The sequence below is a fragment of the Carassius carassius genome, chromosome 10 (genome assembly GCF_963082965.1).
Source record: "Carassius carassius chromosome 10, fCarCar2.1, whole genome shotgun sequence".
NCBI classification, from domain to species: domain Eukaryota; kingdom Metazoa; phylum Chordata; class Actinopteri; order Cypriniformes; family Cyprinidae; genus Carassius; species Carassius carassius.
The window spans coordinates 15951522-15977303 of NC_081764.1; the positions used below are offsets into that span (position 1 = coordinate 15951522).

At 37.3% G+C, this 25782-nt stretch overlaps 1 protein-coding gene and 1 pseudogene across 1 annotated transcript; one reads left to right on the top strand and one right to left on the bottom strand.

Annotated features, from left to right (window-relative positions):
- Positions 1 to 683: 683 nt before the first annotated feature.
- Positions 684 to 3241, top strand: LOC132152249 (large ribosomal subunit protein uL29m-like; annotated as a pseudogene).
- LOC132151872 (actin-like protein 6A) lies at positions 2892 to 12555 on the bottom strand. Its single transcript, XM_059560354.1, has 14 exons — positions 12384 to 12555; positions 11859 to 11935; positions 11602 to 11773; positions 10781 to 10881; positions 10573 to 10670; positions 9930 to 10024; positions 9561 to 9667; positions 9333 to 9422; positions 9182 to 9243; positions 4588 to 4702; positions 4421 to 4501; positions 4244 to 4339; positions 4056 to 4142; positions 2892 to 3394 (listed from the first exon to the last, which is right to left on the bottom strand). The coding sequence occupies exons 1-14, from the start codon at positions 12406 to 12408 to the stop codon at positions 3314 to 3316; spliced, it is 1287 nt and encodes a 428-aa protein (XP_059416337.1). The 5' UTR covers positions 12409 to 12555; the 3' UTR covers positions 2892 to 3313.
- Positions 12556 to 25782: the final 13227 nt, after the last annotated feature.

Below are 25782 nucleotides of genomic sequence, written 5' to 3' on the forward strand. Positions count from 1 at the left end.
GCTGTACTACTCTAATCATTTTATTCCTTACACATATTAAAAGTATTGATAATAATATAAAGAGGCTTAAATTATCAGTCTAAAAAGATAAAATCATCAAATATATATACACAATCATTTGGAAAGTAGCAAAATAACTGATGGATCATGAAATAATTGTAAAAAAATAAAAAAATAAAAAAAATAAACACTCGAAAAAAGGTGCACAAAGTTACACGCAAAGATCGTTTTAATGTAAATAGCAGATTTTATTTGATAACATTTTATTGTCCATTTATATGTGTGCAAAAAGTTTCAAATTGGAGAAATGTCTTGTTGTTAATGTATAGTACTCTCCGACAGGTGGCGCTGCACGCTTGCTTCCGTGAATTGTTAAGATGGCTGCGGCCGTTACTAGCATAGCTGCCTGATTGCTGCTTGTCTGCAGACAATTTCAACATGTCGTCACAGTCTCTTCACACACACACACACACACACAATATGCGACTCAAGCCTTCTCTTAACTTAATTCTTGTCAACGAAGGTATTTTTTTTCTCGCTGATTATATGTAGGGCTTAAATGTCAGTGCATCCTGATAGTGTCTTTACCTTAATAAAAGAAGCATGATTTAATATATCACCTATTCATTTTATTTACATAATTTTAACATAAATTGTTTTCATATTTGTCGTACTTTAGACGGATGTATGACTCGTGGTGGTTCAGAAGTTCCGTGAATAACCGAGCTCTCCACACTTCATGCGTCAGAAGTGGACCTAACAGAACTGGGGTGAACAAACAGTTAAATCAGGTACGTTACCAACCATGTTAAATACGATTTTGCCTGAGTTTTTATTGTTCACTGTTGCTATAAATTTTAGTTTTTGTTTCAAAACCTTGAATGACAGCATTATATTCAGTGTCCAAATACTCTGACAAGATAAGAAGCCTGCTAGGTTTTGAGATACAGTCAGTAATCTACCATCATCAGTTGATAATAATACACTGTGTTATTAATTAATTATCCTGATTTTTGGAACCTCATAGGTGCTCCATGGACTGCCAGACAGCTTAGAGTGAAAAGTAAGACTTACACAAACTTTGGTAAATTAGTAGTTTTTACAGTTTGAAGACTATTAAATCAAAAAGGAAATAAGTTTTAACCCACATTCCTATTTTTATTTTTCAGGTGTTTCCTTGAAGGAAAAGAACATGTTACTCACTTTAGAACAGGAGGCAAAACGACAGCGCCTTGCAATGCCCAGTCCAGAGCGCCTCAAAAAAGTATGAAATGTGTTTCAATTTCATTCAGTCTACCGCTTAAATTTGGGGTCAGTAGAGAAATTAATGTTTTTATTCAGCAAATATGTGTTAAATTGATCAAAAGTGACAGTAAAGAATTCCACGTTAGAAAATTCTACCAATAATAATAAACACTGCTCTTATAAGCTTTTTATTCATACAAGAATTCTGAAGAAGAAAAAAACATATATGATGGTTTCCATTAATAAATTAACTAACACAACTGATAATAATAAGAAATGTTTGTTGAGCAGGAATCAGGATCATGTGACACTGAAGACAGGAGTAATGTCTGCTCATACTTCAGCTTTGCCATCACCAGAATACATTTCATTTTTAACTTTAATGGAAAAACAATTGTTTTAAATTGTAATATTTGATAAAAGTACTATTAAACTATATTTTTGATCCAAGTATTCAATGATAATTGAATTTGATTAAATATTTTACCACTGTTCTGAAGGGACATGTTTACACTGCCTGCATAGTTTTATCTGCTGTATTGTTTGACTCATGATTGTCTCAAGGAAATGACAGCTTGAGAAATTTAAATACATGGTGAATCTGTGGCTGTTCTGTGCATGTGACATTTTTCAGGTGTACCTGGATGAATGAATAAAAATTCTGAATTCTTTTAACAGGTTGAAAGGTCAATGAAGCGTCTTGACACAGTTGTGAAAGAGCGTGAGGATTCTCTGCGCTTGCTCCAGACAGGACAAGAGAGGGGGGCAGACCGGGCGAATGGTGCAGGAATGTTTTTGGCAAAATCTTCTGGTAAACAAACCAAATGAGTAAATGCTTGGCAGATTGTTCTCCTGTACACATAAAGTTTGTGTTTGTGTAATGTAACTTCTGAATTCCAGATACAAAAGGCGGCGATTCTTTGAACCATCACATGTTGCCCCTTACACAAGGCAAGTCTTGAATTTTACAAGTCAGCAGAAACATGTTTCCCCATTAAAATTACCTGGAAATGTGATTTTTATATTTAAGATTTTATGTTCGCTCACAAACCTTTGTTGCATCTGAATTCAATTTCTCGTGTGGACACAAAGGCTTTGAATTATTTTTCCCCTCCATGTGCCTCCTTATAATAGTTATTTACATGATTTATTCAACCGTCTGATAGATGTTGATGCTAACAGATGTTACATTATGAAAAATGACATTTCCTAGATACACTGTAACGTTATTTCTGCTGTTCTGAATTTTAGGTTGGGCCTTGAAAAATACCTGAGGAGCAAAATACGGAACGAAAAAAGAGAAAAGAGAAACAAAAAAAGGACTTGCAACAATGTTTCCAAAAAAGTCTGCACTTGCATCAGATCACTGGAAAGACTTTTCACATTTAATATCCTCTTTTCAACACACAGTATGTTTTTTTTCTCCAAAGGTTTTGGATTTTGGGTTATGAATAAATTTAAGGGACACATTTAAATATAGGTTTTCCCCAATGTGCAAGTCTGAATTAACAAGTTGAAATGTACTAAAGATTAGAGCAGAAGTTTAAACACAAATGTAATACATCAGCAATTTTACCTCTTCAAGTAATATGAGAGAAATTTAGAAAAGTTAACAAAAAAACTATTTATTCCCAAAACAGTCGATCAATTGTTAAAAGCATAAACACTTTATTTCCTGTGCTGCATTTAAGAAATGGCAAAGTGGCGTAAATCAAAAACAATTTCACCTGTTCTAAGCACTGATACAATTGAAGGACATAATTTCCATGTACCAAAACACAACCTGGTCACTGTTGCTTTGTTAATTATACAGGTGGTCAGAAACATTTGTTGTCAAATGGGATTTATGAAAATACTGAGTGGAGTAGAAAAGAGTGCAACCATGTCACCAGTCAGACTGTTTAAAATATGGTTTGTTTGCACTAAAAATAACAGTAAGTGTCCTTGTTAGTTCCTGAGTCCACTAAGAAGGCTTTTTCTACTAGGTGGTGGTTGATGGTGTTGTTGTTTTTTTCTTTTCTTCTTCTTTCCTCTCCTTTTGAAGGCACCCAGGTGTTGATGGAACTGATTAAGGGCACTTTCTATCAACACACTGTTTCCCACCTTCCTCATATTCCTGTTTTGAAATCCACATTTGCTGAAAAGTTCCCTACAAGTAACAAAAACAGAGCCATAATTAGTATATATTGTGATGTTGCTAGACTGAAATGAAGGGAATATGCTATGGTGAACATTTAAATGGTGGTTTTATTTAAAAAAAGAAAAATAAATTGTAAGTGTAAATTCTATACATCTAATATCATAAATAACCGAGTGACAGTAACTGGGCGTAAATGCTGGCTGACACTCCCGACATAGCAGGTGCCTGTACTGCACACTAGTGGAATAGAATAGATAAAATGGAAAAAGGATGACAACAATGCAGTGTCGCTACTTCTGCCACACAAAATCATTTCAGAGGACATGACGGGTAGAAATGAAACTGCACCTGAAAGAAGTCAGTTCTTTTGGATTCTGTAAAAAAGATGGTGTGTTAAATACCCCAGTCTAAAAGTGCCAATTAACAGTTCTCACAACGGGTTATGGTAACAGTTACAAAACAGTTCCTCTGCCTCCCTAAACTCACTTTTTGAGTGGGATTCATCGATCAAAAGGGATAAACACATTTATTACGCATTTGATGGATAGCATTAGTTTTTGGTCAAATCTCTATCGATATTGCAATAATATTGTTGGCGTGGAATTTTTTTGCCACAACGATTGTGTAGTTCGAATCTGATCCCGTGATAGGCGTAATGAACACTACTCACCAGAGACGCGAGGATAGAGCCCCCAATCCAGGCGCTAAATCTGCGCTCCACAGTTGTGTTGTTGGCTATCAATTTCAAACGCATACTCTGCAGAGGACAAAAAACAATTCATGTTATCATAAACCAACAAAACACTTCAAGAGACCCACCCGACACTCGAAAATAACAAAATAAAATGTGCCACTCACTGGTGGTGTCTTCTGCGAGAGTTCTCTGTTAAGTCTGTCTGTAAAGCCTTGGATGAGAGTGTTTCCTCCTGTAACTACCACACTGCCATACAGACCCTGTTTTAAAAAGAAAAAAAAATGTGGGAAGAGATGCAGGACATGGAAATGTAGACGTATAGCAGTGTTTTAAAATCTTACTGGTCGAATGTCTATGTCACACATGCCAACACTGGTGGTCACAACATGGCTGACTCCCAGCATGGTATTCCCTGACAGACCCTGTGAAAATGTTAAGATACCGTAAGAAAAAAAAAAACTAGCATTTCATAAAGACACTTGGACAACGTAAGAAGGATATTTCTTGCCTTAGCGTTTGAAGGATCAAAAAGACCCTCTGGGATCTTAAGTCTTTCAGCTCCGAAATCACAGTTGTACCCATTAGGCAGCTCATAATGAACGGTGGGCATCTGGGCAGCTACTCTGTATAAGACAAATTGTGACAGTGTGGCGTTTTTCTTTTCTATTAAGATCATAAGCATTGCATATACCCAAAAAGTCAATTGATAAATTTTAGTAGCCATTACTCTACACAAACATAGTTTCTCAGAAATCATTCTAATTTGTGGATTTGGTGCTCAAGAACATTTGTGCTGCTTAGTATTTTTAAGTAAACCAGCATACATTTCTTTCAGAATCCTTTGATTTGAGTTTAATTTAATTTTATTGGTCACATTACAAATGTCTTTACTGTTTGGAACAGAGTTCCTATGAAAGCGGATCTGCTTCTAAAAGAATACTGGCATGGAAACTGAGAGGAAAAAAAACAGCTGAAAATATAGTTCATAGAATTAGATTCCCAAGAACAAAAGGTGTTCTATAAAACTCTATATTCTAGTATATTCTTAGTTCCAGGGGGAAGTGCAACTCAAACTCATGCTTATCTGAATTCCCCAGAGTTACCCCAGCAAAATAACAGAATGAATGCTGCTGACATAATCGAAGACTAATTAAAATCCGCAATTAGTAGAGATGAGTGGTATATAACGTTTGTATGATTTTTCAATATATTTTTTATAAGCAATATGGTATGAGACAATACCGTTTTTATCGATATACAGAAGTGGACAAAGTGAGCTGCTGCGGGGACAGTGCATAATCCAATATGTTCTAAAAATGAGACATGCTTTATATTAAAGGGCTAGAAGACATAATTAACTTGGAAGTTTAAAGCGGCTTGCCTCCTCAGACATTGACAGACTCATGTACTGCTGACAGAGTCACTATTTGCATGGTTTTCCTCAGTGCATAATTTACATTTCACTGGTATATTCTCCAACTGTAAACATTAGAAAGTCAAGGTAATATTTCCATTTTGCTCTCAGGAGCCTTCACGCAGACTCTCTGCAGAAGTTTTGTGTGGCGCCAAACAGATGGAGTGCAATAATTGTGAATATTAAACCTACGAGTGAGTGTATTTTCTAATAGCAGTATGCAGTAATGGGGTCATCAAAAATAAAATGCAATTAAACAGTGCTCGTGTTCCTTTACTGTAATTTTTAGTTTACTGAATTGAACTTCTGCTTTAAAAATCTTTTTTAATGTAATATTGGAATGTTATTTAAAATATATATAAAAAATATATATGTATTTTTAAATCCAAATAGAAAATGTAGAGAATACAGAGATATATTTTAGCCAAAAAAATACAGAGATATGATTTTTGGCCTTATCGGAGGCCGGATATGATTTTTGGCCTTAAATATTTTCCCATGTACATGGTCACATTACTCTTTGCATTATACTTGGAACAACTCACTCAATATATTACAAGAAAATGAGGATATTAAGAAGATTAATATTAGAGAAAATTAAGTATCTTGTTAAACAGTATTTTGATGTACTAATGGCAACCTATTGATTTTTTTATCTAAACTGATCATATCATCAAACTGGTCATATCAAACTGACAGGGTAAAAATAAAGATAAACCCAGTTGCTTTCATATTTATTAAAAACATTTTTTAAGGAAGATATAGCAAGATGGAACTTATTTCCCTTCTTCAGTTTCAGTTCAAAGATCAAATCCTTTAAAATGAAAAAGACTGATATCTATTTCAGACCCTACTGATAGCGATTAACCAAAATCTATTTAATGAATGTACAGTGGGTATAGAAAAGTCACCCTCTTTAAAATAATCACATTTTGTTGCTTTGCAGCCTGAAATGAAGACGTACAGTTTTTGTTTTATCCAGCTGTATTAACTCAGTGCAACTTATAACATCCAGGTGAAAGATACAATGCATGATACTGACAAGATATACGTCAGTATTTTGTTGAACCACCTTTTGCTTTTATTACAGCCTTTAGTCGGTTGGGTTTGTCTCTAATTTTGCACATCTAGACTTTGCAATATTTGCCCACTCTTCTTTGCAGAACTTCTCAAGTTCAGTTAAAGTTGATGGTGAGCATTTGTGGACTGGAGTCTTCAAGTCATTTCACAGATTTTTAATGGGGTTTAAGTCTAGGCTCTGACTGGGCCATGCAATGACATTCACATTTTTCTCCTTCAACTACTGTGCGCTCAGTTTAGCTGTGTGCTTTGGGTCACTGTCATATTGGAAGGTAAACCTTCTTCCCATAGACAATTGTCTGGCTGAGGGTGATGAAATATTGTATCTGCCCTACAGAAAACATTTGAAGAAGTTACTTTGCCTGATATGTGAGCTGGGTGCATTTAAAGGCCTCAATGCCAAACTGACTGACTGTGTAGGCCTCATGGTTTAATTGACTGCAATATAATTGGAGAATACAGAAGGAAGTATCAGGGATGGGTGATGCCACAGGATGAGATTATAGGAAATAGATAATAAGAAAATAAATAAAAAGGAAATAGATAATGTGTGTGAAACTCATTAAAATCCTAAAATGTATATGCCTTTTCAACCTTGGGCACCAAGAAAGTAATAGATAAGAGAATGTATCTTCTGGAAAACAGATTAGCTAAGCAATTGTGGAAAGTACTGGGAAAGATGCATCAAAGAATGGTCTGTATACTCATTGGACAGTGACAAATAACAAAACTGTACCAAGATAAGAGTCTGGACAGTGAAAGATTCAGCTGCTCTGCAGGCATCTCAACTTTGTTGTCTTCTTGCAATAAAGTCTCATTTTGACTTCTGGAACTCTGCCTCCTGAGCATTATTTTACAAGACAGAGAAGACTTTTCTTTACAACAAAGGCAGCAGATTTTCCTCAAGAATTTGAAGGTATTTCGCGTTATTTGGATGGTGAGCTGTATTGGATTTCCACCAAACATACTCTGCCTCAGAATAATCAAGGTGCGTTTTGGCAAAGCTCAGATATGACTGCATGTGGCCTTTCTTGAGGAGTGGCTTTTTTATCCTAACATGTTGGTGTTATATCTTTCACTTGTATGTTATAAGTTCCACTGAGTAAATACTTCTGGATAAAACAAAAACTGTCTGTCTTCAATTCAGCCTGCAAAGCAACAAAATGTGATTATTTTAAAGGGGGTGATGCTTTTCAATACCCACTGTGTTTACGGCTAGGTGAAAAACCTAGGGTTCATCTCAAAATGTTGTAGTTAGCCAAAGAAGGTGGGGGGGGGGGGTGTTCTACCCTTTTCTAAGAGATTATTATTAGCAGCACAGATGAGAGTCATGATATGTTGGTGTAATCCATTTTATGAGACCCAGTGGGAAAAAAAAAGAGGAGAAAATATCCTCCACTCCCAAACAGGCAACCCTAGCTCATAGCAACTTACAATATAAATATTACTGATAACCCAAGGGCAAAATAAGCAAATCTATTACAAAAATATAAATTAGATGGAAATATGGTGCTTTTCAAATGGTGTTTAAATGACTCAGATCTTATGACAAATAGATCAGATACTAGATTTAGAAACTGGACAACTAGAGGAATAACAGTTCTATGTAATATATTAGGAGACAACCCAGATTTGAAACACACAGAAATGTTACTTGGGACTTCTACTGGTACCTACAGATACAAGAACAAATTCTCTAGTAGATTAATTTAGAAAAGGATATAAGTCAGATATTGATAGAATTATCGCATGTATATATAAAACTTTTTTTTTTTAATTCGGAAAATTCAGCATTCAACTTATTTTCTTAAAACAAGCTTGGAGAAGGAAGGAGGAATAACTACTGTATATCTGAGGAAGAAAGGAAAATGAATCAATGTAAGTGCACCAGTTCACAGAAATTGATCAAACTTAGCTGTAAAGAATTTAGTGACACTGCTATTTGCTGGAAAAACTGTGGGAACCTAAATATTTTCAGGGACTGTACAGCTAACATAGATTTTTGGATACACAATGCTCTGCGAGACATTTGTAAATGTGCAATGAACCCCAGAAAGTAAGACCTTTAAATATTTACCTCAAGAATTGAGAAAAACAGATACTAATGAATGAATATACTGTTGGTGGCTACTAAAATGACCCTCACCAAGAAATGGTTTGTCACAGGAAAGTCCTACTATAAATACATTGATGGAAATTATAATGGATATGTACTAATTGGAAAGAAAACAGCATTTGTTAACCAAGAACTGGAACAGTTCACATTAAAATGGGAAAAATAGCAGGTTAACTAAGAAACATCCGACAGAAACAATTTTATTTTTTACAAGCTAATGTTCACTCCCCATGTACTTTTTTTATTTTTTTTATGCGCATATTCTGATGAATACTACTCTCAGGTCTATGGTAAACATCAATGTATGACACACACAACATCTGAAATCTAAATGTAAATATAAATCAAAATTTACCCAATGTTGAAATTTAGTGTGTCACATTTGATTCATTTAATGTGTGCTTGCTGAATAAAAGTATTGATTTCAAACATAAAAAAAAAAAAATTAACCAAAACTTTTGAACAGTAGAACATGAAAATAAATGAACTTACTGTTCATCATAGGATGAATCTGACACCTGTAGCACAGAGGCTTGGAAATCTTGTATGACAGTCTGAAATGACAGGTAGTAACATTTATTATATAATACGTGTTATGAATGCACTTCAGCTGGTTCAGTAACTCTCCTCTATGCTCACTTACATTACACATATAGTTATGCCATGAACGGGTAACTTGAGGTAGTTTCTCTTTCTTCTTCCAACTTGCTGGAGTTCCTTCACGAACTGTATCCTTTCATGACAAAACACTGACATTAACTTTTCTTTGAACATTTCATCTATTCCCCACCGCCTCAGAAATGTAATGAGCATCCCAGCCTCCAAACAGACAATAATATGACTGAAAAGAATGAACCTGAGCATTCCTCACCTTCGATGCAATCACATACGGGGGCACGATTTCAACACCTAACTCTTGAAATAGTTCTCTACACTGCATACTCATGAAGTCACCAGCAAGAGGAGACTTTACAATGCCTGAAAGATCATAAAACATACATTATAGAAACATCAACAACATAAAAATATTTTATTACATTATTTATTATTCATAGATTAGAAAAAATAAATAAATATGTAAATAGACTAAGTAATTAAATGTAAATTATGTATTGTACTACATAATTATACACAATTCAACTTCAGCATTACAATATCTCCTATATAAAATCCTTCAGTTTTCTACTTGATAGAATTTTTTTTCTAAGTACCTTTGGTTTTACAAAGTGTTTTGAATTACCTTGTTGTAGGACATAACCATCATGCACTGGAATAGCAGTTGTGTGTGTCGATCCACTATCTAGCACTAAACCTGTGGACCGTCCATTAGCAAACCTGGAACGCTGAGTAAAGGATTTAACACTTCATGTATTTTCCTACTGTCTCATACGATGCTTTAAAATGGATATACTGCCCAAATTTGCCTTTTAAATCGATTACAGTCATTCTTTTTGACTGGATATGCATTCACCACCAATGAAGAAATTAAAAATGAGTTGTTCTCAATCTTTTTGACTCCAAGGCCCCCATTGTCCACAACAATAATCAGGCCCCATGACCTCTCCAGCTGTTTGCAGTTTACTCGATAAGGATTTTTAAATATATTTTTATTCAATTTTCTCCCAGTACATTTTTTAGAGCTTGAAAAATGTATATTCACCATAAAAAAGCCATGGATTTTCTTTAAATTAAAGACAATTATAATGTCTTTTCCAGGTCTAGAAATAACACTTACATACATCCAGATGGTCTTTAAAACGGTCTTTTTTTTAAATCCTTTTAAGTAATCTTAAGGCCCTCTTATAAAAAAGAAAAACTGTTCTAAATGCAACTCATTTCACAAAGATCTGAAACTTTAGTCAGCCAATTGAAATAAAGGATACGCAGACAGGACAGCTGATTTACACAGGAAGAAAGCAGGAATGTTGTAATGCTCAAACATTAGCTCCGTCAGCTTCTCTCTCTTTGCTCGTGTGTTCCACTGCAAGATGAAGAAAACAAGGTCACAGAGTCAAGCTGAAGAATCCCAGCAGATGGCACATATATCATTTAATCTTTAAGATTGGATTTATAACCCGAAAATCAACATACCGAGGCCTCTGACATCAGGACTGGATGCAGACTGGGCTCTGATTTGAAGTGCATTTTGTAGGTGTGATCTAAAATGGCTTGGAAACTGTCCCAGTCCTCAACTTCACAACAAAAGAAAATGCGTGTTAAAGCAGGAATACACACACACACACACACACACAAATGACTCCCATTTAAGTACATTTACGAAAGTGATTTTATATAGATTGCTAACATATTACACATATATAAACATATTACACATAAATGCAAGTGTCTACTTTAATGTTTCAAATAAACTTTGTATAAACAAAATAAATTGTCAAAAAATGCATGGAATAATAATGTTCCGTTGTAGTTCAGCATAACATAAATCAAACCAAAAAAATTAAGCAATACTTATTCTGACCTGTACTTACCTAAAACAATAAGAAAATGTTACCATACTTAAAGTTATTATATAATAATATCGTTGCTGACAAATGGGTAAGACCTAGTGGTTTAAAGGACAGTGGCGAAGCCGAAGATCCATAAAGATTTAAAATGACAATTAATTGGTTTTGGGGGGGCTGCACAAATAGTCTTTTACTGACATCTAATAATTCTGGTTTTACTGGAAATTTAATAATTCTGGTTTTGCTATATGAACTCCTGTTACACTGAATAGCAATTTAGTGTGTGTCTTCTGTAAATCGTGGTGAAAAAGTATGATAGCCATTATTTTTGCTCAGAAAAAAAAAATTTAACCGGACACATTTTAATGTACAGAATAAATAAGCTGTAAAATAAAATAAAAGCTGTATTAAACTTTTGATGACTTTGACCCATATAAAAACACTTACTCATGCCGTTTTTGAGAGGTGACATAACCTCCATGTTTTCTCTCGGGACCCTGAGCTGGTTAGTGTCGATGTAATAGGTGGTGCCGCTCTTTCCCTTCTCTCCATCCGTCTCCATCGGTGTACTACCATCCTCCCGGTCCAGAGTCACACCGGTCACAGTAGGAAAATCAGCCTAGAAACCACAAAATAACATGCTTCATTTTTTTTTTTCAGATTGATCACCATATATGGTGATATATTCATCCAACTGCTCACACCTTGGGACAGTCCTCTCCTGCATAACCAGCTCTCACTGAGTATGAGCCCATGTCAAAGACGAGAGCTCCAACTTCATCTGTGAAGAAACAATTCAACGTCCAAAAAGAAACAGATGAGGATACAACTAAAACACACACACACACACACACACACACACATACATACATACATACATACATACATACATACATACATACATATATATATATATATACACACACACACACAGTCTACAAACTCGTATAACGTTGATCAAAAATATCTAAGTCTATTACTTTACGTAAATCGTCCAGCAAATTGTATTTTTATTAACTACGCACGCAATATTTTATTTTTATTAACTGCGTGCTCAATATTCTGCTGTATGCTGCATTCTACAAAGCATAAAAATCTGAAACGTTGACTTCGGACTCATTTTCACTGAATTAAAGCAGAAATAATCATGTCATGCTAGTTTGATGGCTAGCGAGCTCATAAACGTGGCGAACTCATTCATTTGATTCTCCCTCCAAAATCGCCCTTACCTCCGCCATACACTCCGCCACTCATTTTTGCGGGTGGTCAATACTGAGGGAAGACAGCTGTTTGATTTCTTATTTTAAAAGCGGGGATATAAGATAAGAGCAGTACGATTTGTATTTTCACTATCACAACAAAGGAAGCGAATCAAACATCTTTTTCTAGGGGGGATTGTGTTGGGCTCTGGTTGAGGTGCTTTAAGCAGCGCCACCAGTCGGCATGGAGGATAAAAAATGAAACGCATAAAAAGTACTGAGGAATACTGAGGAATTATATTTGAATGTATGGGAAAAGGATCAAGCCAGAAAAAGTAATTATGCAATTAATCTTTTTTTTTATTAAAGTCTATGAGTCAAGTTCATCCAGCTTCAGCAAAGAACTACTTGAAATGTATTGCTGAGGTGTGGTGACTAATGAAAGGTCTCTTCAGATGGATGAAGACTGACCATAATTGTGTCCAAATACAGTTTAAACTGAAATTGATGTCATTGGCTATAAAAATTCATCCTGAAACATAATTTGATCAGCTCATTTAAGTTGAAAGTAAAATGATGATATGTTAGAAAAAAGTATTTTGAACAATTGAAAATCTTAATGAAACTCTGTACAAAGTTTGCCTTTAATCAGAGTACAATTATTCTGTTTCAATAGTACTCATGTAGAGTACAAAACAACCCAAAATAATATTCATAAGTATAGTACTATTAATTTTGTTTGCCCCTGCAGATTTCCAGTGAAATGTACCTGAATTATCAGCACATTACTACTTTGCTTTACTTGCTTTTTATTTGATGTAATCTTAGATCCTTGAAATGAAAACATTCTGTATTCAAAATAAATCAAAATATAAAAACAAACAACTCTGCTTCCATACATACTTTATATTTACTTTCATCAATTATATTTCTACTAAATATTAAGTTTTTAAGCAATATACCTTCTACTTTAATTTAATGTTTATTGTTAACTCAGCACAGGTAGTAATACAAAAATGTGTTACATTGCTGACAATAGATAAAACAAGATTATAAACATAAATTTATGTTCCTTCATGGTTAAAACTCTTACAACTGCTCCCATTTATCATGACATTTTGTATATTTGTACCCCAGACAATGATTCATCTAATTTTGAAGAAAAAATGTACACAAAGTTACTCATTTCCCTATTGTGAAAGATTCCCTCTGATATGTAAAATGGATTTGAACAGCATTTTTGATTCATGAGTAAAATAAAGTCTGTGGTTAGCATTAGTCATGTTTTCCAAGCTGCTTTCTGTCCCCAGATTCAGATCTCAGGATGGCAGCTCTCCGTTAAAAACTCACCTTTTTTTCCTCCATTCCTGGTTTTGGGGAGCTGTTATTATTTACAGTTCAATTATCTGTTTACTATTCTATCTTTACATAAATAAAAAAAAGACCTTATACGTGTACAGAAACTCACAAGGTGAATCAGTTTTTATGAATAGTTTAAGGAAATAGTTTAGGGAGGTGTTCATTTGCATCACCTTGAATGTGCTCAAAAGAATTCTTCTTGTCTGCAAAGAAATTTTCAGAGGTCCAATCCAGAGGTCCAATGAAGTTTAACTGTTGACTTGAGTAGGCCTATAGAACTGAATGTTGTAGATCTATGAACACATCATACTTCTCATTTGCACAAACACTCATAGAATTACCCTTCATGTACCACATGGTCTTTTACATGAACTTTCATTGCTCCACGCTACGGTACATGTTAAACTAACATGTACAACTAACTCCAAAGACTGAATGATTCAAATGTAAACAGTATTCACTTTTATTAAGTTGAAAAATATAGCAAAACAAACACACAGAGGCAGCTCTCTGAATGACAAAAGATGTGCAATACATTCGCCCTTTGTTTTTTTACAGCCTGCATACTTAAGGGCCCATAATGAACTGAGATGTCTGTGTCCTCAGTCATGGGCAGCTGTTATCTGTCTGTGGAGAAAACGTCTTAAGCCAACAATAAATATTTAAACAGGGAAAAATATAATGATCTGCATAGATATAAGCCTATGACTCACATAGTTCTTCTGTCAATGCAAACACGGTTGCTACAGGAAAACTTTCTCACCTTCAGTATATGTCTTTGCAAAGAGGAGGTGTTTTGCATGAGGAAGTCAAGTGGTCAACAGTGTTGGGAAGGTTACTTTGGAAATGTAATAGGTTACAGATTACAAGTTACCCTGTTTAAAATGTAATAGTAGTGCAACTTTTTCAATTACTTTATTAAAGTAATGTAACTTATTACTTTTGAGTACTTTTTGATTACTTTTCTAAATTTGTGAAAATTAAAGAATAATAAATAAAAGCGTATACATCAACTTAAATACAGTTATCTAATAAGCATGTGACGTATTCTGTGTAATAAACTCCTGAAACATTGGTGTTTTTTTTAAACTGCTGTCTCTGTATATGATGATAGTTTTCTCAAAATAAGTAAAATGCACATGAAGTGACACAGAGCAGTTCTAGAAATTGTTTATGTGCTCGTGTACTCCTATATTGAGGCAGCAGAGGTTGAAAACACTGCGAGCTTCAGTAGGCCTATGTGTAGTAAATGAAACTATGTCTTTGCCATTAATTTACAGGAGGGGCGGACTGGGAAAAAAATTAAGACTGGAAAATTCAAACTCATACAAACAAATTCATGGACAAAACAATTTTTTGTATGGACCTGACATAAAAAAGGCTTAAATCTTTAATTTGGGGACATGCAAAATAATTAAAAGTTCTCTCCTGAACTGCACCTTCACTTCCATTTTTCTCTTCAGTCTCTTTATTTTGCCCTGTTATCCATCTCTCTCATGACTTTAATACTCAAGATTGAACAAAACTATACTTTACAATACAATACTCTACAATACTACAATATCTTTATAGAAAAATCCTAATACTGTACACGAGTCATGTTTTTCCCTTACAAAAAATTACCATGCTTTTTTTTTTTTTTTTTTTTTTGCAAATGGATTTGTATTTATTTTTAAATAAATACATTTGTAAAATAATTGTACATTTTTGGTTATCACAGTTAAACAATAGTAACCATTTTCTCTGGATTTATAGTTAAATATTAAAATGTTAATTTTCGTAAGGGTTGTGTTGCTGTCTGTCGTAGCTCCCCCTAAACCGGAATTTTTTTTCAGCTAAATTACTACTGTAACATTACAACAGATAATAATGATGTCCTTTATATAGTATTTTGAGTGATGACTGATGAGCAACGTGCTGCTGCTTGATTAAATTAATGAAAAAAACAAAGACAAAAAAAGCATCTTTACAGATGAAACTGACCTGGAACCCTGAACAGGAGTTCTGCTTCTCTGCTCCAGCAGTCCACTCTATTCTCTCTATTCTCTCTCTCTCTATTCTCTCTATTCTCTCTCTCTCTCTCTCTCTCTCTCTCTCTCTCTCTCTGTCTCTCTCTCTCTCTCTCTCTCTCTCTCTCGCATTGATTACTCTGAGTCTGATCCAAACCGTTTGGCGGAGGCGCGGAGAGTGCGCGAGTCATGACTAACAATTCATGACTGATTAGAGATTTAATTATCAAATGGCGGATTCGCAAATGATCGCTTTAGTACATTCGGCAGGCAATTATACAATAATGATATTAAATAGTGGGGCAAAATCGGCTGCCAGGCCACCAGGAATTGTCCCGGTTCTCCCGGTGTCCAGTCCGCGCCTGATTTCCACAGACACGCAGAATGTGCAAGTCATATATTGCATTTTTGGGGCTTAATATTCACAGACACTAGTCCATGTCATGTTTTGATTCAAGTGTACTGACCTGCTTTTGATTTAGTCATCCAAAATGTGGCATATTCCGTCCGCGTTAGGCATTCCGTTTTTATGACTGGATTCTACGAACCAGACTGTATTTCCGCATTCCGGAAATTATTAGGGCGTATGTCTCAGAATAGTCAGTGCAATTTGGGAAAGAAATCAGTTAAATCTGTATGTGGATGTGTGTAAATATTCAAATGTAATCCCCTTTGTAATCGTAAAAAATTTCATAAGTAACTGTAATTTAATTACTCATTTTTTCTTAGTAACTGTAACTAATTAGAGTTACAATAATTTTGTAATTAAATTACGTAACGCCGTTACATGTAACTAGTTACTCCCCAACACTGGTGGTCAACAAGGATTGAGAACATTGTAGCAGTTTCAGTTTTAGACAGTAGCAGTTTCAGTTTTAGACAGGAAACATAATTAAATGTGGAAGATGTCAGAATTGATCAATTTCTGCCAAGCATGTTTTCAAGATATCCAGATTTTACACAGGCAAAATGACTAGCCACAAGTAGGCTGCACATATAGAACTATTTCACAAGTACACACAAGTTAACATGCAGTTTTCTGTTTTACATAAAAGCTGACATTATTTTTTTAAGAGTGGTTTTGATATTTCTATGCAGTTTACCACAACACCAATAGATTAATGCTTGAAAGTGAATTATGTTTGGAAAAGAAGCTGAATAGGTGCACCTGGCACCTGTCCTGTATGCTTATTTGCATGTGTTGTACTTCCATGAGGCCTTATTTGCATGATGATCTGGAAGCTGAGTATACAGTCCATGCTATAAAAGTATTAAGACTCTATATGACTGTGATCATTTTACATCTATTGGTGAACTAAGGTATTAAAAAAAAAAAACACTTTCAAAAAGTTAAATATCTTTAAGGGGGCCATGAATTGCATTTTAAAATTATTTTATAATGTTCTCTGAGGTTCAATATAGTGTGATTTAAAAATGAAAAACACTACATAATTTTATATATGATTTATCAATGTTTATTTTATAACCTGTGGTACTTTTTGGGGGGATGGATTTTTTAATTATTAAAAAGTTATTTAAAAAATGCAAATAATGAAATCTTTTATGACAATAAAAGTCAATTCAAGTCAAGTCACCTTTATTTATATTGCGCTTTAAACAAAAAAGATTGCATCAAAGCAACTGAACAACTTTATTTAGGAAAACAGTGTGTCAATAACTCAAATTGACAGTTAAAGGCAGTTCATCATTGAATTCAATGATGTCATCATCTCAGTTCAGTTTAAATGGTGTATTCATTTGCAATCAAGTCAACGATATCACTGTAAATAAATTATCACCAACTAAGCAAGCCAGAGGCAACAGTGACAAGGAACCAAAACTCCATCGGTGACAGAATGGAGAAAAAAACCTTGGGAGAAACCAGGCTCAGTTGGGGGGCCAGTTCTTGTCTGACCAGACGAAACCAGTAGTTCAATTCCAGGCTGCAGCAAAGTCAGATTGTGCAGAAGAATCATCTGTTTACTGTGGTCTTGTCCCGTTGGTCATCTGAGACGAGGTCTTTACAGGGGATCTGTATCTGGGGCTCTAGTTGTCCTGGTCTCCGCTGTCTTTCAGGGCTGTAGAGGTCCTTTCTAGGTGCTGATCCACCATCTGGTCTGGATACAGACTGGATCTGGTGGCTACGGTGACCTCGGAATAAGAGAAAAACAGATTAATATTAGCGTAGATGCCATTCTTCTAATGATGTAGCAAGTACATCGGGTGGTATGGGAAGTGTTCCTGGTTCTGGTTTACCTAATTAATGCAGCCTAAATATCCTTTAACTGATTTGGATATTAGAAGCATATCAATATGTTATGTGTAAGCCAGGTTAAAGAGATGGGTCTTTAATCTAGATTTAAACTGGAAGAGTGTGTCTGCCTCCCGAACAATGTTAAGTAGGTTATTCCAGAGATTAGGCACTAAATAGGAAAAGGATCTGCTGCCCACATTTGATTTTGATATGTATTATCAAATTGCCTGAGTTTTGAGAACGCAGTGGACGTGGAGGATTATATTGTAACAAGAGCTTGTTCAAATTCTGAGGTGCTAAACCATTTAGGGCTTTATAAATAATAAGCAAGATTTTAAAATCTATACGATGTTTGATAGGAAGCCAGTGCAGTGTTGACAGGCCCGGGCTAATATGTGTTCTAGGTTATTACATGCAGAGTTTTTAGGTCCTTCAATTAACACCTCTGGGTTTTTTTTCAGAATTTAGCAGTAAGAAATTACCCCTCATCCAGTTTTTTATATTGACTATGCATTCCATTAGTTTTTCAAATTGGTATGTTTCGCCAGGCTATGAAGAAATATAGGGCTGAGTATCATAGGCATAACAGTGAAAGCTAATGATGATTTCCTGATGATATCTCCCAAGGGTAACATGTAAAGCGTGAAGAGTAACGGCCCTAGTACTGAGCCTTGAGGTACTCTATACTGCATTTGTGATCGATATGATACCTCTTCATTTACTGCTACGAATTGATGGCATCATATAAGAAGTATTTAAACCATGCTAATGCTCTTCCATTAATGCCAACAAAGTGTTATAGTCTATGCAAAATAATATTGTGGTCAATAGTGTCGAACGCAGGACTAAGATCTAATAGCACTAATAGAGAGATACAAAAAGTCTAACACTTTTCATCAATTTAAAGCATGCTTGTTTAATATCACATTTTTTTCTGTATTTTTGATCAAATAAATGCAGGCTTGATAAGCATAAGTGTCACACACCTGGACTCATTTTGTGTGTTTTTGCCCCTGTGACCCAGTTTCTGTCTTCCGTGTCTGGTTTGATTAGTTTCCAGGTGTGTCTCTTCATTTCCCCATGTGTTCCATGTCCCTGTTAATTTAGTCATGCCATCCACCTGTGTTTCCCCAATTATCCCTTCTACTTAAGCCTTGTCCTTTCAGTTCTGTTTTGTCAGGTCTACTCGTCAACTAGTCTACTTGTTACTTGTCAACTTGTCTTCTTGTTATTTGTCAACTTGTCTACTTAACACTTGCCACCTGTTATTTACTACTTACCTTGTTTATGTTTGATTTAATAAATCCTTGTTTCGTTTATCCCTCGGCTTCGTGTTCCTTCCAGCAGCGTAAGCCGTGACAGAAGACCCGACCTGAAAAAGTTAAAAAAACTGCGTGTTTTGTTTTCCGTTTTTTCACAGTCTTTTTTCTTTCCGTAGTGTGCCATGGATCCCCTCTATCGCCCCGAATACCTCCTCCTCCTGCTGGAGCAGGAGGGACTGTCTCTCGAGGACCATACCAGACGGTTTCTCTGGCTAGCTAATGCCACCAGCTACCCGGACCACGCTGTCGCCCGAAGATGGTCCTCGGGAGGATTTCGCCGCCTTTATAGAGTGGAATCTGGTGAGAAATGGGTCACCTCTCACGGTCGGCCCAATGGAGGATCTCGCCAGGTCCACTCTGGACCCAGAGCCCAGCCTACAATCTCCCCACGGAACGAGGCATGAGCCCGAGCCCACCGATGACAGAGAGCAACCCGTCAGAACAGGTGCGAGAGCCGGCGACACTGCCCACCACGAGGGAGCAAAATGTGGAGCGCCAAATGGGTCAAAATAAGGGGGTTTCCAATGCACCTATGCCAGATCCTCCTTTAAGCCCAGGACGGGCGCCTGATCCTCTGTTAAGCCCAGGAAGGGCTCCTGTTCCCCCGTTAAGCCCAGGACGGGCTCCTGATCCTCCTTTAAGCCCAGGACGGGCTCCTGATCCTCCTTTAAGCCCAGGACGGGCTCCTGATCCTCCGTTAAGCCCAGGACGAGCTCCTGTTCCCCCGTTAAGCCCAGGACGGGCTCCTGTTCCCCCGTTAAGCCCAGGACGGGCTCCTGTTCCCCCGTTAAGCCCAGGACGGGCTCCTGTTCCCCCGTTAAGCCCAGGACGGGCTCCTGTTCCCCCGTTAAGCCCAGGACGGGCTCCTGTTCCCCCGTTAAGCCCAGGACGGGCTCCTGTTCCCCCGTTAAGCCCAGGACGGGCTCCTGATCCTCCGTTAAGCCCAGGACGGGCTCCTGATCCTCCGTTAAGCCCAGGAAGGGCTCCTGATCTTCCGTTAAGCCCATGACGGGCTCCTGATTCCTCTGTTAAGCCCAGGAAGGGCTCCTGATTCCCCGTTAAGCCCAGGACGGGCTCCTGTTCCCCTGTTAAGCCCAGGACGGGCTCCTGATCCTCCTTTAAGCCCAGGACGGGCTCCTGATTCCCCGTTAAGCCCAGGACGGGCTCCTGATCCTCCTGTAAGCCCAGGACGGGCTCCTGATCCTCCTGTAAGCCCAGGACGGGCTCCTGATCCCCCGTTAAGCCCAGGAAGGGCTCCTGATCCCCCGTTAAGCCCAGGACGGGCTCCTGATCCCCCGTTAAGCCCAGGACGGGCTCCTGATCCCCCGTTAAGCCCAGGACGGGCTCCTGATCCCCCGTTAAGCCCAGGACGGGCTCCTGATCCCCCGTTAAGCCCAGGACGGGCTCCTGATCCCCCGTTAAGCCCAGGACGGGCTCCTGATCCCCCGTTAAGCCCAGGACGGGCTCCTGATCCCTCCGTCCCTCCGGCTCCGTCAGGCTCCTTCATCCCCTCGGCTACACCTCAGTCCTCGGTCACTCTGGCCTCACCGCGGCCTTCCGGATCCACATCGCCGCGTCAGTCACCAGAGCCATCAGTTCCGCCTAGGACCTCCGGCTCCTCCCCGTCACCCTGGCTCTTCGGCTCTCCGCCTCGGGCTCCTCCTCCACTTGCTCCGTTGCCGTGGGTCGAGTCCCTGGAGTCGGTGACCATTCCTCCTCCATGGCTCCTTCCTCCGTCGGCCCCACCTTGGGCCGTTATGGCTGTGGCCTGGGTCCTGCTGGGTACCTCCTGCTTCAGATCCTTCCTGGCTCCTCCCTCCGTCATCTCCTCCCTGGCTCCTCCCTCCGTCATCTCCTCCCTGGCTCCTTCCTCTGTGGTCCCTGTCTGCTGGCCTCCCTTTGTTTCTACGGTGCGAGGACGCACCTACCGGGAGGGGGGAGTACTGTCACACACCTGGACTCATTTTGTGTGTTTTTGCCCCTGTGACCCAGTTTCTGTCTTCCGTGTCTGGTTTGATTAGTTTCCAGGTGTGTCTCTTCATTTCCCCATGTGTTCCATGTCCCTGTTAATTTAGTCATGCCATCTACGTGTTTCCCCAATTATCCCTTCTACTTAAGCCTTGTCCTTTCAGTTCTGTTTTGTCGGGTCTACTCGTCAACTAGTCTACTTGTTACTTGTCTACTTAACACTTGCCACCTGTTATTTACTACTTACCTTGTTTATGTTTGATTTAATAAATCCTTGTTTCGTTTATCCCTCGGCTTCGTGTTCCTTCCAGCAGTGTAAGCCGTGACAATAGGAGACTTCTTTCAAAAACATTGAAAGCAGTTATTTGTACAAACTTTTGGCAGGTGCTATATAGCCTAAATATTAATAATAGAGGCAATCTCTTTTGTGTTTGTTGAGAATGTTATCATAGGCGTGATGTTATTATTATTATTTTGCTGCAGTAATTTGTTAAGTAACTTATTTTTTCCTAGCTGGGTATGGGCAGGATTTCCCCCTCCCATTTAATCAATATTGAAGAGAAGTGATTTTTCATATGACATTTCCTTTACTTGTATACTAAAATATTAATAATTATTAACATCTATAAGTAGGTAATATCTACCACAGTTAGCGTATAAACACAAGAAGCTATTTTGTTTCAACTGTACCCATGTTGGGTACAGTTGAATTAATTACTAAAATAAATTATAAATAATAATAAAATCTATGTGAATCTATGCGTTTTTGTAATATCCATATCCAAATATCCAAAATCAAAATGTAATAATCACTTTAATATAGCTTGCACCAACAGTTGTACAAGCAGCTCGACTCAAATACGACTTAAATTATAAACCACAAAGTTAACTAAATGATTCACTCCACTGTGTTGAGCAGAGCGCTTATCTGTTGTCTTCACATGCTGTCAGAAACTTCCTATTTCTGACTTATAAAGTCACATCATTTACACATCAATGTAATGTCATGAGCCGCAGGGTTTAATTTAGTTATGTATGTGTATGGTTTTTTTTTTTGACTATCAAAGCCATGATTCCCTCACACATACATTACAACCCGAATTCCGGAAAAGTTGGGACGTTTTTTAAATTTTAATAAAATGAAAACTAAAAGACTTTCAAATCACATGAGCCAATATTTTATTCACAATAGAACATAGATAACATAGCAAATGTTTAAACTGAGAAAGTTTACAATTTTATGCACAGAATGAGCTCATTTCAATTTTGATTTCTGCTACAGGTCTCAAAATAGTTGGGACGGGGCATGTTTACCATGGTGTAGCATCTCCTTTTCTTTTCAAAACAGTTTGAAGACGTCTGGGCATTGAGGCTATGAGTTGCTGGAGTTTTGCTGTTGGAATTTGGTCCCATTCTTGCCTTATATAGGTTTCCAGCTGCTGAAGAGTTCGTGGTCGTCTTTGACGTATTTTTCGTATAATGATGTGCCAAATGTTCTCTATAGGTGAAAGATCTGGACTGCAGGCAGGCCAGGTTAGCACCCGGACTCTTCTACGACGAAGCCATGCTGTTGTTATAGCTGCAGTATGTGGTTTTGCATTGTCCTGCTGAAATAAACAAGGCCTTCCCTGAAATAGACGTTGTTTGGAGGGAAGCATATGTTGCTCTAAAACCTTTATATACCTTTCAGCATTCACAGAGCCTTCCAAAACATGCAAGCTGCCCATACCGTATGCACTTATGCACCCCCATACCATCAGAGATGCTGGCTTTTGAACTGAACGCTGATAACATGCTGGAAGGTCTCCCTCCTCTTTAGCCCGGAGGACACGGCGTCCGTGATTTCCAACAAGAATGTCAAATTTGGACTCGTCTGACCATAAAACACTATTCCACTTTGAAATAGTCCATTTTAAATGAGCCTTGGCCCACAGGACACGACGGCGCTTCTGGACCATGTTCACATATGGCTTCCTTTTTGCATGATAGAGCTTTAGTTGGCATCTGCTGATGGCACAGCGGATTGTGTTTACCGACAGTGGTTTCTGAAAGTATTCCTGGGCCCATTTAGTAATGTCATTGACACAATCATGCCGATGAGTGATGCAGTGTCGTCTGAGAGCCCGAAGACCACGGGCATCCAATAAAGGTCTCCGGCCTTGTCCCTTACGCACAGAGATTTCTCCAGTTTCTCTGAATCTTTTGATGATGTTATGCACTGTAGATGATGAGATTTGCAAAGCCTTTGCAATTTGACATTGAGGAACATTGTTTTTAAAGTTTTCCACAATTTTTTTACGCAGTCTTTCACAGATTGGAGAGCCTCTGCCCATCTTTACTTCTGAGAGACTCTGCTTCTCTAAGACAAAGCTTTTATAGCTAATCATGTTACAGACCTGATATCAATTAACTTAATTAATCACTAGATGTTCTCCCAGCTGAATCTTTTCAAAACTGCTTGCTTTTTTAGCCATTTGTTGCCCCCGTGCCAACTTTTTTGAGACCTGTAGCAGGCATAAAATTTTAAATGAGCTAATTAAGTGGATAAAAGTGTAAAATTTCTCAGTTTAAACATTTGCTACGTTATCTATGTTCTATTGTGAATAAAATATTGGCTCATGTGATTTGAAATTCCTTTAGTTTTCATTTAATTAAAATTTAAAAAACGTCCCAACTTTTCCGGAATTCGGGTTGTATATGACTGACAGACTACAAAGGTTTGAGTTAAAAATCTTGGTTTGTTTTCTACTGAAGAAACAAAGTCACCTACATCTTGGATGCCCTGGGGATAAGCAGATTAATATAACATTTTCATTTTTAGGTGAACTATCCCTTTAAATAAAGTTTGAACACAGCTAAATTTTTCAGAACAGATCACACACAAACAGCTAACAGCAATTAGTTGGGTGACAGTTGTTGTCAGCTTGTGTGTGACCCCCTGTTGCAGATCATTTACATAGTGTGAACACCACAATGACTTCAAGACAGACGGCAAGTCATATAGATTGCATTTGAAGGTTTCAGCTTATTGGATAACATTTAGAGGTCCTCAGACATGACACTGTAAAAACTCTTATCAAAGCGCAGAACACTTGGTACACTTGGAAATGAAATAGACAGGGTTACAGAGCACTCTCTGGCACAATCCAAATTGACAGGGCAGATAATAAATCCAGTGCTTGTTTAGGCCAAATTTATTATTTTTATTATTATTATTATTATTTGTATACTGTTTCTTGACCAGTTTATTACATGTATTGAAATGACTCTTGCGTGTCAACAGACAACTAAAGGGTTCCTTCACCCAAAAATGAAAATCTGTCATCGTTTACTCACCCTTGTGTGTGTGTAAACCTCTTTCAGTCTTTCTTCTGTGGAACACAAAAGAATATATTATGAAAAATGGTGGCAACTAAACACTAAATGGTTTTGGTGACTATTAAGATCCATCGTTTGGACAAAAAAAAACAATCATTTCAGAGAAAAAGTTATATGGGGTGACATGAGGCTCAGTAAATGATGTTATCCCCTGGGGATAAGCAGATTAACATAAAAGTTTAATTTTTAGGTGAACTTTCCCTTTAAATAAAGTTTGAACACAACAAATGGAGCTAATTTTTTCAGAACAGATCACCACGCAAACAGCTAACATCAATTAGTTGGGTGACAGTTGTTGTCAGCTTGTGTATGACCCCCTGTTGCAGATCATTTACATAGTGTGAACACCACAATGACTTCAAGACAGACGGCAAGTCATATAGTCTGAACAGCACAGCAATCTGCCGACGTTTAAAGTTGTGTAATATGAACATAGACTGTATGAGTGTGAACTTGGTATAAATGGAGGATGCTGAAATGTACATAAACAATAGATGAACAAAGGGTGCTTATAAATCTTTATGCACATTGTTAGCGTGTACCGGCGATGAAGGTGTAAAATTGGTGACGTTTCCAATACACTCCAATTCTTCTTCTTATTATTATTTTTTAAATGAGTTCTTTTATAGAGTTAAGGCCCGTTCACACCAAGCACGATAACTATAAAGATAACGATAAAGATATAGTTCTAAAAATCATTCTCAATATTAAAGAATAGCAGAGTCCCCACTACAACTATAACGATAAAGGCATAGAGAAAAGGTATCGTTGGAATCATTTTCAGAACGATTTTTTCCAGCTGATGAACGATATAAACATTGACATCCAATCAGAATCCATCCTGCTGTAACGAGCTCGACGATTTAAAGCGGCAGACGCACGTGCGCTCAGAATAAACAGACGATATCGTTCGCTGATGTGGACGCTAATATCGTTATCTTTATAGTTATCTTTATAGTTATCATTCATGGTGTGAACGGGGCTTTAGGCTCCACCCAGTTTTAGAACATACATCATATAACAAACATTAAATATTAATACAAAACAAAACAAACAATAAAAGAAAAAAGTATATAAACAAAACAACTACACTAATATAGAGGTAAGCAAAGGTCATATTACACCACATAAACAGGAAA